At 49.0% G+C, this 15,794-nt stretch overlaps 1 protein-coding gene across 1 annotated transcript in view; it reads left to right on the top strand.

Annotated features, from left to right (window-relative positions):
• The first annotated feature begins 5,205 nt into the window (after positions 1-5,205).
• Positions 5,206-15,794, top strand: part of NUP43 (nucleoporin 43) — a 235,492-nt gene continuing 224,903 nt past the window's right edge. Inside the window, exon 1 of the mRNA XM_063917518.1 lies at positions 5,206-5,590. Within this exon, the coding sequence (XP_063773588.1) occupies positions 5,471-5,590 (120 nt within the window). The 5' untranslated portion in view covers positions 5,206-5,470. The remainder of the gene's footprint in view (positions 5,591-15,794) is intronic.

Here is a 15,794-nt window from a genome sequence, read left to right as displayed (position 1 = left end):
AGACCACTTGTACTACTTCCAGTAAGCAATTGACTGTCCAACAGTCCTTTGCGAGGAAGATGAAATATCACAGCAGTCATCCTGCTGCAAAGCGGATAACTCAGGTCTTGTCAGCCTGGGTGGTGAGAAACGTGTGTCCGGTATCCACCGTTAATTCACAGGCAACTAGAGACTTGATTGAGGTACTGTGTCCCCGGTACCAAATACCATCTAGGTTCCATTTCTCTAGGCAGGCGATACCGAAAATGTACACAGACGTCAGAAAAAGAGTCACCAGTGTCCTAAAAAATGCAGTTGTACCCAATGTCCACTTAACCACGGACATGTGGACAAGTGGAGCAGGGCAGACTCAGGACTATATGACTGTGACAGCCCACTGGGTAGATGTATTGCCTCCCGCAGCAAGAACAGCAGCGGCGGCACCAGTAGCAGCATCTCGCAAACGCCAACTCGTTCCTAGGCAGGCTACGCTTTGTATCACCGCTTTCCAGAAGAGGCACACAGCTGACAACCTCTTACGGAAACTGAGGAACATCATCGCAGAATGGCTTACCCCAATTGGACTCTCCTGGGGATTTGTGACATCGGACAACGCCACCAATATTGTGCGTGCATTACATCTGGGCAAATTCCAGCACGTCCCATGTTTTGCACATACATTGAATTTGGTGGCGCAGAATTATTTAAAAACCGACAGGGGCGTGCAAGAGATGCTGTCGGTGGTCCGAAGAATTGCGGGCCACTTTCGGTATTCAGCCACCGCGTGCCGAAGACTGGAGCACCAGCAAACACTCCTGAACTTGCCCTGCCATCATCTGAAGCAAGAGGTGGTGACGAGGTGGAATTCAACCCTCTATATGCTTCAGAGGATGGAGGAGCAGCAAAAGGCCATTCAAGCCTATACATCTGCCCACGATATAGGCAAAAGAGGGGGAATGCACCTGACTCAAGCGCAGTGGAGAATGATTTCAACGTTGTGCAAGGTTCTGCAACCCTTTGATCTTGCCACACGTGAAGTCAGTTCAGACACTGCCAGCCTGAGTCAGGTCATTCCCCTCATCAGGCTTTTGCAGAAGAAGCTGGAGACATTGAAGGAGGAGCTAAAACAGAGCGATTCCGCTAGGCATGTGGGACTTGTGGATGGAGCCCTTAATTCGCTTAACCAGGATTCACGGGTGGTCAATCTGTTGAAATCAGAGCACTACATTTTGGCCACCGTGCTCGATCCTAGATTTAAAACCTACGCTGTATCTCTCTTTCCAGCAGACACAAGTCTGCAGAGGTTCAAAGACATGCTGGTGAGAAAATTGTCAAGTCAAGCGGAACGTGACCCGTCAACAGCTCCTCCTTCACATTCTCCCACAACTGGGGGTGCGAGGAAAAGGCTAAGAATTCCGAGCCCACCCGCTGGCGGTGATGCAGAGCAGTCTGGAGCGAGTGCTGACATCTGGTCCGGACTGAAGGACCTGCCAACGATTACTGACATGTCGTCTACTGTCACTACATATGATTCTCTCACCATTGAAAGAATGGTGGAGGATTATATGAGTGACCGCATCCAAGTAGGCACGTCAGACAGTCCGTACGTATACTGGCAGGAAAAAGAGGCAATTTGGAGGCCCTTGCACAAACTGGCTTTATTCTACCTAAGTTGCCCTCCCTCCAGTGTGTACTCCGAAAGAGTGTTTAGTGCAGCCGCTCACCTTGTCAGCAATCAGCGTACAAGGTTACTTCCAGAAAATGTGAAGAAGATGATGTTCATCAAAATGAATTATAATCAATTCCTCCGTGGAGACATTCACCAGCAGCAATTGCCTCCAGAAAGTACACAGGGATCTGAGATGGTGGATTCCAGTGGGGATGAATTAATAATCTGTGAGGAGGGGGATGTACACAGTGAAAGGAGTGAGGAATTGGAGGATGATGATGAGGTGGACATCTTGCCTCTGTAGAGCCAGTTTGTGCAAGGAGAGATTGATTGCTTTTTTTTTGGTGGGGGCCCAAACCAACCAGTCATTTCAGTCACAGTCGTGTGGCAGACCCTGTCGCTGAAATGATGGGTTCGTTAAAGTGTGCATGTCCTGTTTATACAACATAAGGGTGGGTGGGAGGGCCCAAGGACAATTCCATCTTGCACCTCTTTTTTCTTTCATTTTTCTTTGCATCATGTGCTGTTTGGGGATTATTTTTTTAAGTGCCATCCTGTCTGACACTGCAGTGCCACTCCTAGATGGGCCAGGTGTTTGTGTCGGCCACTTGTGTCGCTTAGCTTAGTCACACAGCGACCTTGGTGCGCCTCTTTTTTTCTTTGCATCATGTGCTGTTTGGGGACTATATTTTTCAAGTGCCATCCTGCCTGACACTGCAGTGCCACTCCTAGATGGGCCAGGTGTTTGTGTCGGCCACTTATGTCGCTTAGCTTAGCCATCCAGCGACCTCGGTGTAAATTTTAGGACTAAAAATAATTTTGTGAGGTGTTCAGAATAGACTGAAAATGAGTGGAAATTATGGTTATTGAGGTTAATAATACTATGGGATCAAAATGACCCCCAAATTCTATGATTTAAGCTGTTTTTGAGGGTTTTTTGTAAAAAAACACCCAAATCCAAAACACACCCAAATCCGACAAAAAATTTTCAGGGAGGTTTTGGCAAAACGCGTCCGAATCCAAAACACGGCCGCGGAACCGAATCCAAAACCAAAACACAAAACCCGAAAAATTTCCGGTGTACATCTCTACCTTGTATCCTATTGCTTCTCTTCAGTTGAAGAATGTTTCCCTCTTGGACTTTGTTAAAACCCTTGATATATTTAAAAGTTTCTATCATGTCCCCCCTTTCCCTTCTCTGCTCCAAACTATACATATTGAGATTTTTTAGTCTTTCTGGGTATGTTTGTGATGTAGGCCATGCACCATTTTAGTTGCGCTTCTTTGTACAGTCTCTAATGTATTAATATCCTTATGAAGATATGGCCTCCAGAACTGAGCACAGTATTCTAGATGAGCCCGTACCAATGACCTATACAATGGCATTATTACTTCTTTCTTTCTGCTGCTGATTCTACTCCCAATGCTGCCAAGCATCTGACTAGCCTTCCTCATTACTTTGTTACATTGCTTACCTGCCTTTAAGTAATCGGAAATGGTTTGTCTAACCATTAGAGAGTACATGATAAATATATAATAAGCCATAGTCCTGTGAAGTATACTGTAACATATGTATAATGCATAATTCAAGTGCAGTAGGATAGAGTTTGGAACCTGATCCCTAGAGAAGGAGGGCCCACCGGGGGTGTCCCCTGTTCCCCTGTGGGCCAGTCCAACCATGGGGGTTGCGCTGGAGAAGTCAGGAACGTCTCCACTGTAACCTGCTCTGTGAATAGCACTTGTTTAACGCTAAAGAGGGCTTTTCTCTGCTACATGATAAGATCCCTAAACCGTACCTCCCAACAATTAAAAAATCTGTCTTGGACAACTCGTATGAAATGCTGCAAGGTCTCGTGCCCACAAGGCTAAGATCCCCTGGTGGATGATGTTTTGGGTGTGTGACTGAGTGTCACACCCTCTGTTTCTCGTTACACTGGAGACTTGCCCAGCGCTATGGTACAGTGTAGATCGAGTGAGCATGAGAGTGTCATCCATTCACCATCATTCTGTTATGTAGACAACGGTGACAAGTGCCCCCAACCTTCCCATATCCAGCAGGACACTACGGCCACTGGTGGGAAAGCGAGACAGTGCTCGGAAAGCAGGACAGATGAGAGGTATGCTAAAACACCTGCAATGTCCATCGGTGTGCAATTGACAGCAAAACAACACTTAGGGAAAGACGGCAGCTTCGGACAGTTGTAGGTCGGAAGGGGTTCCGACCTATTCATTAGTGCCCCGTTTATTCCGACAAGTTGGGAAACCAGACTTGTCGGAATGCTGTCAGAATGCACGCTGAAGCCGCCGATCAGCGTGCATTGTCGGAAGCGGGGCCAAACTCTACAGGTTTTAGCCCCGTTTCCGACAATCTCAATCCGACTTTAAAAAAAGTCGGATTGAGATGAGGAGACTAGTTGTGCTGCGGGCGGCGGGGGGAGCAGAGATCGGCGGCCAGCGGGAGGAGCAGGCTGCGGGGGGGGCATGTCTGCGGCAGCGGGGGGAGGCGTTGCAGGGAGACAGGCACCTCCCTGGACAGCACCTCTCTCCCTGCAGCGCCTCCCCCCGGCACCGCAGACATGTTACCCCGCTGCCAGCACCTCCCGCCGGCCGCCGATCAATGCTCCGCCCGCAGCACCTCTCTTCCTGCTGCCTGCGGCTCCACACATGTCCCCCGCAGCCAGCCCCTTCCGCTCACGTCCGCCGCTCTCTGCTCCCCTGGCCGCTGCTGTCAGCGCATCTGCAGCCGCTGACAGGACGGCCAAATCCAACAGTCGGATTTGGCCGTCCATTGAATAGGGGTTGTCGGATCCATTCCGACAACTAAATGTCGGAATGGATCCGACTCCTATTGAATATACCCCTAAGGGGGACATTTACTAAGCAATGATAAGAGCGGAGAAGTGAGCCAGTGGAGAAGTGGCTCCATCAACCAATCAGCAGCTCTGTATAATTTTATAGTATGCAAATTATAGATGTTACTTCAGTGCTGATTGGTTGCCATGGGCACTTCTCCACTGGCTCACTTCTCTGCTCTTATCAATGCTTAGTAAATGTCCCCCTTAAGTGGTCTATTCATGAAGCAGTGAAAAGCGTGGAGAAGTGAGCCAGTGGAGAAGTTGCCCGTGGCAACCAATCAGCTGCACGTATAATTTTATAGAATGCATTTTATAAATATTATCTCAACACTGATTGGTTGCCATGGGCAACTTCATCACTGGCTCACTTCTCCACACTTTTCACTGCTTCATGAATAGACCCCTTAGTAAACCATGTAAGCAGAATTGGGTTACTTTGGCATACATTACAATGATACTGACTTTTTGAATGTCCATATTCAGAAAGTGGAAGTCATTCATGTTTTGGGGAGCAAATGTCATTTTAGGCGTAAATGTATTTGTTCGCAGCAGTGAGTTCACATGAGAGATGAGCTAGTAATTGTATACCAGGCAGTTCTACCTACGACTACGTCCTACGGTTTACAACAGCGTTTTACAAACCAATAAAATGGTGAAGCGTTTTGAGGAGACATTTTCCGGAACAGTCCCGTAGCAGCCAATCTTATAGCCGCTTTGGGGCCGGGCCTGAGGCGTGGCGTGGCGTGTGCGGTGTAGGCGGACCAAGAATCACCGTATCACCGTATCACCGAAGAGGCGGGCAGGCCGCACACTGACTGACACCCGGTCCCAACAACATACAACACGCTGCTGCTGCCTAGCATTTTGGCGGTTTAGTGTTATTCCTTAATTGCAGTCACAGCGCCTGTCCTTGGCAGCGGGCTCCCCTTCCTCTCTCTGACCGCCAGGCGTCGGGACAGGAGACACCATGGAGAACATGGTCGCGAAGTTTGTATCGCAGAAAATCAGCAAGACCCGCTGGCGCCCGGTGTCGGCCTCCTCCCTGCAGCAGCCGGACGTGTTCGCAGCCGGCTCCTGGGATAATGAGGTGATTATTAATGTTACATTGCCATGTGCAATGTGTCCTTATGTAGCTTTCCTCTCTGCTCTTGGTCACCTACACTGTATATAATGTTGGTATGTACATTAGTAAGTAGAGAGAACATTTATGTAAAGTGTGAAAATACAACGGGCTCTAGAAAATTTGTTATTTTTGTTTTAATGAAATTCTGAAATCTTTAAATATACAAAAAGGGGAACCTTTGGAAGGACATTGGGTCTCTTGCCTACCCCAAATCGACCCAAAACCTCAGGATCCTGCTGTCAGATCTTGAGGTTTTGCCTCGAGCGCCAGTCACATTGAATTTAATGGGCTGACCACTGATTGGCTGAGAGCCATCTGTCACAGCTCTCAGCCAATCGGCGCATTCCCATAGACTTCAATTGTGCAAGATGGTGGCATCACTGCGTCTGAGGTCACCATTGGAACTCCCACACGGCTGACTTTGCCGGGATCATCGTCACAGACTTAACCAGGGGCATTTATCAGGTATCCCCCTTCCGCTGCTGTCACAGTAAGGGTATATTGGGGTATCTAACCCGCGCTGTATCCGACCTACACGCTCTGTAACCCGCGCTGTATCCGACCTACACGCTCTGTAACCCGCGCTGTATCCGACCTACACGCTCTGTAACCCGCGCTGTATCCGACCTGCAGGTATGGAACAGTGTGGCAGATGTATTAAGCCTGGAGAAGTGATAATGATGTGATAAGTTGAAGGTGATAACGCACCAACCAATCAGCTCCTAACTGTCATTTTTCAAACCCGTATGATTAGCTGGTGCGTTATCACCTTCCACTTATGGCTTTATCACTTATCCAGGCTTAATACATATGCCCCACTGTTCTTATGGTTGGGGAGATTTTGGTGAACTTCTCAACAAACTGGCTGATCGGGGCTTTCAGTGGCCCAGGGTCCCCAGGAGGGGGGAGGTACAGATTGGGCACTGAGAATAGACATGTGGCTGTGACCAGGGGGAGTGGAGTGTGCCCCGATCTTGGATTTGGGGGGGGGGGGTTGGGAGCCTGTGGAATACCACCGTTTAAAGTAGAAATACGTGAGAATCCTTTTTCTCTGATGTCCTAGAGGATGCAGGGGTCCACATAAGTACCATGGGGTATAGACTGGTCCACCAGGAGCCATTGGCACTTTAAGAGTTTGTGTGGGCTGGCTCCTCCCTCTATGCCCCTCCTACCAGACTCAGTTTAGAAAATGTGCCCGGAGGAGCCGGTCACAGCTAGGGGAGCTCTACAGAGCTTCTTTAGAAAAAGTTTTCTTTAGAGTTTATTATTTTACAGGGATGCTGCTGGCAACAGCCTCTATGCATCGTGGGACTAAGGTGGGGAGTAGTGTTTTCCCTGCGGAGTCTGAGCCACTGTCACCGCTGACAGGACACTGAGCTCCTGAGGGAATCGATCGTTCCCCGCCACAGGGGATCACTCACCCCAGCAGCATGCCGCCACCCTCTTACAGAACCAGAAGATTGGTGGCGAGTGAGACACCGACCCCCCTAGAAAGCGGGGGGCCGGTGTGAAGATGGCGGCAACAGGGTATGGAGCGCAGTACTAACTGCGCTCCGGGGCTCAGCGGTACATAGTGTGGCGCTGTGAGGGGCGCCCTGAGCTAGCGCCTACACCGTACACTGACCTTCCAGCCTGTCTGGGTCCGTGGATCGCTGCCAGCATAATTAATCAGGCCAGTATAATCTTATGAAGAGCAGGAAGACAGCGCCATTTTGGGGGCGGAGCTTCTCAGTGGACCCAGCAGCGTTCAGTGCCATTTTCCTGCCTGTACAACGCTGTCAATGAAGAGCAAGTCCCTCCAGAACAACTCCAGCTATCTCTCACGGTACCAGGGTGTTGTAGAAGGGGGGGAGGCTGTGTAAAGACTGTGTAACCTATTAAGGTGCACAGTCAGCGCTGGTTGGGGGTCTCCCTTTACCTAAAAAGTGCTGTGTGTGGGTTGGCTCCAATCTCTGTGTCTCTCTTGCCATTCTTGGGGGTGAAACTGTCTGTCCTCCCCTGTGTGTTTGTGGAGTGTCTGTGATCTCCATTAAGCTATGTCCAGGGACTCTGTGTCATATACTGTAGAGGATATGTCCTCTCAGGATGATCTCATTCCATGTATTCAAGATTGCACTGTTTTAGCACAGATACCAGCAATGGAGCCTGAGTTGTTATTCTCTATCAAATCTATGATTTCTACTAGGGTTGCACAGAATGAGTCTGCAACTCAGGCTTTACAGAACTCTATGGCAGTCTGGCCCAGTTCTGTTACCTCAGCCCCCCCCCGCTGTATATTCCCAAAAACGTGCTCTTGCACAGATTATGCAAGACGACACGGATAACGATTCTGACACTGCGGACGGTGATGGGGAGGTTTTGAGGGGGGCAGCATCTCTTACAAAAGGGGTGCACTTGATGATAGAGGCCATAAGGGATGTGTTGAATATTACTGATGCCACACCTGGTCAGGTTGAGGATGCTTACTTCACTGAAAATAATAAAGCCTCGCTAACCTTCCCTGCGTCAAAATAATTAAATGCTATTTTTGAAAAAGCTTGGGAAAACCCTGAGAAAAAATTTCAGATTCCTAAAAGGGTCCAGGTGGCGTTTCCTTTCCCTGTGGAGGATAGAAAAAAATGGGAAAACCCGCCCATTGTTGACGCGTCGGTATCTCAAAAAAGGTGGTTTTACCTGTTCCGGGATCCACCGCCTTGAAAGAGCCGGCTGATCATAAAATTGATAATACGCTCAAATCCATGTACACGGCCCCAGGGGCTATACTACGTCTATTGCCAGTGCTTGGATTGCCAAAGCTATAGTAAAGTGGTCAGGCACGTTACTTGAAGATTTGGATTCTATGGATAAATCTGATGTTGAATTGTTTTTGTGTAACATTCAGGATTTGGTGGAGTTTCAACTTGGACGTTTTCTCCTTTTCCTGCAAACAGGTGTGGATATGGGCCTGAGGTTAGGATCCATAAAGGTCCAAATTTCAGCTCTATCCATTTTCTTCCAGAAACCGTTAGCTGCCCTCCCTGAGGTTCAGACTTTTTTGAAGGGAGTTCTGCACATCCAACCTCCCTTTGTTCCGCCTACGGCGCCCTGGGATCTTAACATGGTGTTGCAGTTCCTCCAGTCGGACTGGTTTGAGTCTCTACAGGAGGTTGAGGTCAAGTTTCTCACGTGGAAGACTGTCACTTTGTTGGCCTTAGCTTCTGCTAGACGTGTGTCGGAGCTGGGGGCTTTGTCTTGTAAAAGCCCAAACTTGATCTTCCATGAAGACAGAGCTGAGCTTCGGACACGTCGGCAGTTTCTTCCGAAGGTTGTGTTGGCATTTCATATCAACCAACCTATTGTGGTGCCAGTTGCGACTGACTCCTCAATTTCATCAAAGTCCTTAGATGTTATAAGGGCTCTAAAAATCTATGTGAGGAGGACTGTTTGTCACAGAAAATCTGACTCTGTTTGTCCTGTATGATCCCAAGAAAATTGGGTGTCCTGCTTCTAAGCAGACGATCTCTCGCTGGATCATGTTCACTATCCAGCATGCGTATTCTACAGCAGACTTGCCGTGTCCTACGTCTGTTAAGGCCCACTCTACTCGTAAGGTGGGTTCTTCCTGGGCGCCTGCCCGGGGTGTCTTGGCTTTACAGTTCTGTCGAGCAGCTACTTGGTCAGTGTCGAACACGTTCGCAAAGTTCTACAAGTTCGATACTTTGGCATCTGAGGACCTTAAGTTTGGTCAAATGGTTCTGCAGGAGCCTCCGTGCTCTCCCTCCCGTTCTGGGAGCTTTGTTACATCCCCATGGTATGGTACTAATGTGGACCCCAGCATCCTCTAGGACGTAAGAGAAAATAGGATTTTAATTACCTACCGGTAAACCCTTTTCTCTGACGTCCTAAGTGGATGCTGGGACTCCGTAAGGACCATGGGGAATAGCGGCTCCGCAGGAGACTGGGCACAACTATAAAGAAAGCTTTAGACTACTGGTGTGCACTGGCTCCTCCCACTATGACCCTCCTCCAGACTTCAGTTGGAATCTTGTGCCCGGCTGAGCTGGATACACACTAGGGGCTCTCCTGAGCTCCTAGAAAGAAAGTATATTTTAGGTTTTTTATTTTACAGTGAGATCTGCTGGCAACAGACTCACTGCAGCGAGGGACTAAGGGGAGAAGAAGCGAACCTACCTAACTGGTGGTAGTTTGGGCTTCTTAGGCTACTGGACACCATTAGCTCCTGTGCGCCATTGCTCCTCATGCACACCTCACACTCCGGTCACTGATGGGTGCAGGGCGCTGGGGGGGGGGCGCCCTGAGGGCAATATAAGACACCTTGGCTGGCAAATCTACACCATATATAGTCAGGAAGGCTATATAGGTGTAAATATACCCCTGCCAGAATTCCAGAAAAAGCGGGAGAAGTCCGCCGGAAAAGGGGCGGGGCCATCTCCCTCAGCACACTGGCGCCATTTTTCCCTCACAGCTCCGCTGGAAGGAAGCTCCCTGGCTCTCCCCTGCAGTCTACAAGCTACAGAAGGGTAAAAAAGAGAGGGGGGCACTAAATTTAGGCGCAGTATATATATAAAATAAACAGCTATAAGGGAAAACACTCATTTATAGTGGGATCCCTGTGTTATATAGCGCTCTGGTGTGTGCTGGCATACTCCTCTCTCTGTCTCCCCAAAGGGCTTTGTGGGGTCCTGTCCTCTGTCAGAGCATTCCCTGTGTGTATGCGGTGTGTCGGTACGGCTGTGTCGACATGTTTGATGAGGAGGCTTATGTGGAGGCGGAGCAGATGCCTATAAATGTGATGGCACCCCCTGCGGGGTCGACACCTGAGTGGATGGTGCTGTGGAAGGAATTACGCGACAGTGTCGACTCCTTGCATAAAAGGTTTGACGACATACCAAATGTGGGACAGCCGGCTTCTCAGCCTGTGCCTGCCCAGGCGTCTCAAAAGCCATCAGGGGCTCTAAAACGCCCGCTACCTCAGTTGGCAGACACAGATGTCGACACGGATACTGACTCCAGTGTCGACGACGATGAGACTAATGTAACTTCCAGTAGGGCCACACGTTACATGATTGAGGCAATGAAAAATGTATTGCACATTTCTGATGTTACCCCCGGTACCACAAAAAAGGGTATTATGTTTGGAGAGAAAAAACTACCAGTAGCTTTTCCTCCATCTGAGGAGTTAAATGAAGTGTGTGAAGAAGCGTGGGCTTCCCCTGATAAGAAACTGGTAATTTCTAAGAGGTTACTAATGGCGTACCCTTTCCCGCCAGAGGATAGGGCACGTTGGGAAACATCCCCTAGGGTTGATAAAGCGCTCACACGCTTGTCAAAGAAGGTGGCACTACCGTCTCCGGATACGGCCGCCCTGAAGGAATCTGCTGATAGAAAGCAGGAGGCTATCCTGAAGTCTATATATACACACACAGGTGTTATACTGAGACCAGCTATTGCTTCAGCATGAATGTGCAGTGCTGCAGCTGCGTGGTCAGATTCCCTGTCAGAAAATATTGATACCCTAGACAGGGACACTATATTGCTATCCGTAGAGCATATTAAAGACGCACTTTTATACATGAGGGATGCACAGAGGGATATTTGCCGGCTGGCATCTAAAATTAGTGCAATGTCCATTTCTGCCAGGAGAGGGTTATGGACTCGGCAGTGGACAGGAGATGCAGATTCCAAAAGGCACATGGAAGTTCTGCCTTATAAGGGTGAGGAGTTGTTCGGGGATGGTCTCTCGGACCTCGTTTCCACAGCATCAGCTGGGAAGTCTACATTTTTACCCCATGTTCCCTCACAGCCAAAGAAGGCACCGTATTATCAGGTACAGTCCTTTCGGCCCAAGCGGGTTAAGGGCGCGTCCTTTCTGCCCAGAGGCAGAGGTAGAGGGAAAAAGCTGCAGCATACAGCCAGTTCCCAGGAGCAAAAGTCTTCCCCCGCTTCCTCTAAGTCCACAGCATGACGCTGGGGCTCCACAGGCGGAGCCAGGTACGGTGGGGGCCCGTCTCAAATTTTTCAGCAATCAGTGGGCTCGCTCACGGGTGGATCCCTGGATCTTTCAAGTAGTATCTCAGGGGTACAAGCTGGAATTCGAGACGTCTCCCCCCCCGCCGTTTCCTCAAATCTGCCTTACCAACCACTCTCTCAGGCAGGGAGGCAGTGTTACAGGCAATTCACAAGCTGTATTCACAACAGGTGATAGTAAAGGTGCCCCTACTTCAACAAGGACGGGGTTACTATTCCACAATGTTTGTGGTACCGAAACCGGACGGTTCGGTGAGACCCATTTTAAATTTTAAATCCTTGAACACATATATAAAAAAATTCAAGTTCAAGATGGAATCGCTCAGGGCGGTTATTGCAAGCCTGGACGAGGGGGATTACATGGTATCACTGGACATCAAGGATGCTTACCTGCATGTCCCCATTTACCATCCTCACCAGGAGTACCTCAGATTTGTGGTACAGGATTGTCATTACCAATTCCAGACGTTGCCGTTCGGTCTATCCACGGCTCCGAGGGTCTTTACCAAGGTAATGGCCGAAATGATGATACTCCTTCGAAAGAAGGGAGTTTTAATTATCCCGTACTTGGACGATGATCTGATAAAGGCGAGGTCCAGGGAGCAGTTGTTGGTCGGGGTAGCACTATCTCGGGAGGTGCTACAACAGCGCGGCTGGATTCTAAATATTCCGAAGTCACAGCTGGTCCCTACGACACGTCTACTGTTCCTGGGGATGGTTCTGGACACAGAACAGAAAAAAGTTTCTCTCCCGGAGTAGAAGGCCAAGGAGCTGTCATCTCTAGTCAGAGGCCTCCTAAAACCAAAACAGGTGTCGGTGCATCACTGCACGCGGATCCTGGGAAAGATGGTAGCTTCCTACGAAGCAATTCCATTCGGCAGGTTCCATGCAAGAACCTTTCAGTGGGACCTGTTGGACAAGTGGTCCGGATCGCATCTTCAGATGCATCGGCTGATAACCCTGTCTCCAAGGACAAGGGTGTCTCTGCTGTGGTGGCTGCAGAGTGCTCATCTTCAAGAGGGCCGCAGATTCGGCATACAGGACTGGGTCCTGGTGACCACGGATGCCAGCCTTCGAGGCTGGGGGGCAGTCACACAGGGAAGAAACTTCCAAGGACTATGGTCAAGTCAGGAGACTTCCCTGCACATAAATATTCTGGAACTAAGGGCCATTTACAATGCCCTAAGTCAGGCAAAACCCCTGCTTCAAAACCAGTCGGTACTGATCCAGTCAGACAACATCACGGCGGTCGCCCATGTAAACCGACAGGGCGGCACGAGAAGCAGGACGGCGATGGCAGAAGCCACAAGGATTCTCCGATGGGCGGAAAATCACGTGTTAGCACTGTCAGCAGTGTTCATTCCGGGAGTGGACAACTGAGAAGCAGACTTCCTCAGCAGGCACGACCTCCACCCGGGAGAGTGGGGACTTCATCCAGAAGTCTTCCAAATGATTGTAAACCGTTGGGAAAGGCCACAGGTGGACATGATGGCGTCCCGCCTCAACAAAAAGCTAGAAAAGTATTGCGCCAGGTCAAGAGACCTGCAGGCGATAGCTGCGGACGCTCTAGTGACACCGTGGGTGTACCGGTCGGTTCATGTGTTCCCTCCTCTTCCTCTCATACCAAAGGTACTGAGGATAATAAGGAGAAGAGGAGTAAGAACTATACTCATTGTTCCGGATTGGCCAAGAAGAGCTTGGTACCCGGAACTTCAAGAAATGATCTCAGAGGACCCATGGCCTCTGCCGCTCAGACAGGACCTGCTGCAGTAGGGGCCCTGTCTGTTCCAAGACTTACCGCGGCTGCGTTTGACGGCATGGCGGTTGAACACCGGATCCTGAAGGAAAAGGGCATTCCGGAGGAAGTCATTCCTACGCTGATTAAAGCTAGGAAAGAAGTAACGGCAAACCATTATCACTGCATATGGCGAAAATATGTTGTGTGGTGCGAGGCCAGGAAGGCCCCAACGGAAGAATTTCAGCTGGGCCGTTTCCTGCACTTTCTACAGTCAGGGGTGACTAGGGGCCTAAAATTGGGTTCCATTAAGGTCCAGATTTCGGCTCTATCGATTTTCTTCCAGAGAGAACTGGCTTCACTACCTGAAGTTCAAACTTTTGTTAAGGGAGTGCTGCATATTCAGCCCCCTTTTGTGCCTCCAGTGGCACCTTGGGATCTCAACGTGGTGTTAGATTTCCTAAAGTCACATTGGTTTGAGCCACTTAAGACCGTGGAATTGAAATATCTCACGTGGAAAGTGGTCATGTTGTTGGCCTTGGCTTCGGCCAGGCGTGTATCAGAATTGGCGGCTTTGTCATGTAAAAGCCCTTATCTGATTTTCCATATGGATAGGGCAGAATTGAGGACTCGTCCCCAATTTCTCCCTAAGGTGGTATCAGCTTTTCATCTGAACCAACCTATCGTGGTGCCTGCGGCTACTAAAGACTTGGAGGCTTCTAAGTTATTGGACGTAGTCAGGGCCCTGAAAATTTATGTTTCCAGGACAGCTGGAGTCAGGAAGACTGACTCGCTATTTATCCTGTACGCGCCCAACAAGTTGGGTGCACCTGCTTCAAAGCAGACTATTGCTCGCTGGATCTGTAGTACGATTCAGCTTGCACATTCTGCGGCTGGACTGCCGCATCCTAAATCAGTGAAAGCCCATTCCACGAGGAAGGTGGGCTCTTCTTGGGCGGCTGCCCGAGGGGTCTCGGCTCTACAACTTTGCCGAGCAGCTACTTGGTCGGGGTCAAACACGTTTGCTAAATTCTACAAGTTTGACACCCTGGCTGAGGAGGACCTTGAGTTTGCCCATTCGGTGCTGCAGAGTCATCCGCACTCTCCCGCCCGTTTGGGAGCTTTGGTATAATCCCCATGGTCCTTACGGAGTCCCAGCATCCACTTAGGACGTCAGAGAAAATAAGAATTTACTCACCGGTAATTCTATTTCTCGTAGTCCGTAGTGGATGCTGGGCGCCCATCCCAAGTGTGGATTGTCTGCAATACTTGTATATAGTTATTGTTTAACTAAAGGGTTATTGTTGAGCCATCTGTTGAGAGGCTCAGTTGTTGTCATACTGTTAACTGGGTATTGTATCACGAGTTATACGGTGTGATTGGTGTGGCTGGTATGAGTCTTACCCGGGATTCAAAATCCTTCCTTATTGTGTCAGCTCTTCCGGGCACAGTATCCTAACTGAAGTCTGGAGGAGGGTCATAGTGGGAGGAGCCAGTGCACACCAGTAGTCTAAAGCTTTCTTTATAGTTGTGCCGAGTCTCCTGTGGAGCCGCTATTCCCCATGGTCCTTACGGAGTCCCAGCATCCACTACGGACTACGAGAAATAGAATTACCGGTGAGTAAATTCTTATTTTCTCGTAGTCCGTAGAGGATGCTGGACTCCCGCCCAGCACTTCGTGATACTGCAGTGGTTATTTAGTTCAGTACTACTTAGTCTAGGTTAAGTACTGTTTTGTTACTTGGTAAGTAATCTTGTCCAGCCGTTGCTGATGTCTCAAGCTAGTTAGCTTGGTTTGCCTTGTGTGTGAGCTGGTGTGAATCTCGCCACTGTCTGTGTAAAATATTTATCTCGAAGATGTCCGTCTCCTCGGGCACAGTTTCTAGACTGGGTCTGGTAGGAGGGACATAGAGGGAGGAGCCAGCCCACACTCTCAAACTTTTAAAGTGACAATGGCTCCTGGTGGACCCGTCTATACCCCCATGGTAATACGTGGACCCCAGCATCCTATACAGACTATGAGAAAAGAAATTACCGGCAGGTAATTTAAAATCCTTTTATTTTTTTATTTTTTTAAAAAATAATTTTAGGGTTGTTAAAAAAATTGCTTAAATATAAGTTATGAAATATATAAAAATAAAAAAATGTCAAACCAAACTCGCACCCCTTTGGGGTGGTGAGTTCCAGCATGACCAAAAGACCAAACAACTTTTCATGACTGTTTTAAACAATTGATTTGCAAATCCCATGTTAAAAATGGACAAACTTTTGATGCCCAATCACAGACTTTAGACACCCAAAAGCATGACAATTGAATTGTGACTGTTCATTTGGGCGTCTAAAAATACATGTTTAGACAGGAAAAAATAGACTCCCAACTGACATTTCAAACAATTGCATTCCCCC

The sequence above is a fragment of the Pseudophryne corroboree genome, chromosome 4 (assembly GCF_028390025.1).
Source record: "Pseudophryne corroboree isolate aPseCor3 chromosome 4, aPseCor3.hap2, whole genome shotgun sequence".
Taxonomy (NCBI): domain Eukaryota; kingdom Metazoa; phylum Chordata; class Amphibia; order Anura; family Myobatrachidae; genus Pseudophryne; species Pseudophryne corroboree.
Note: the sequence above shows the minus strand (reverse complement) of the source record. Positions and strands in the feature narration are given on the sequence as shown.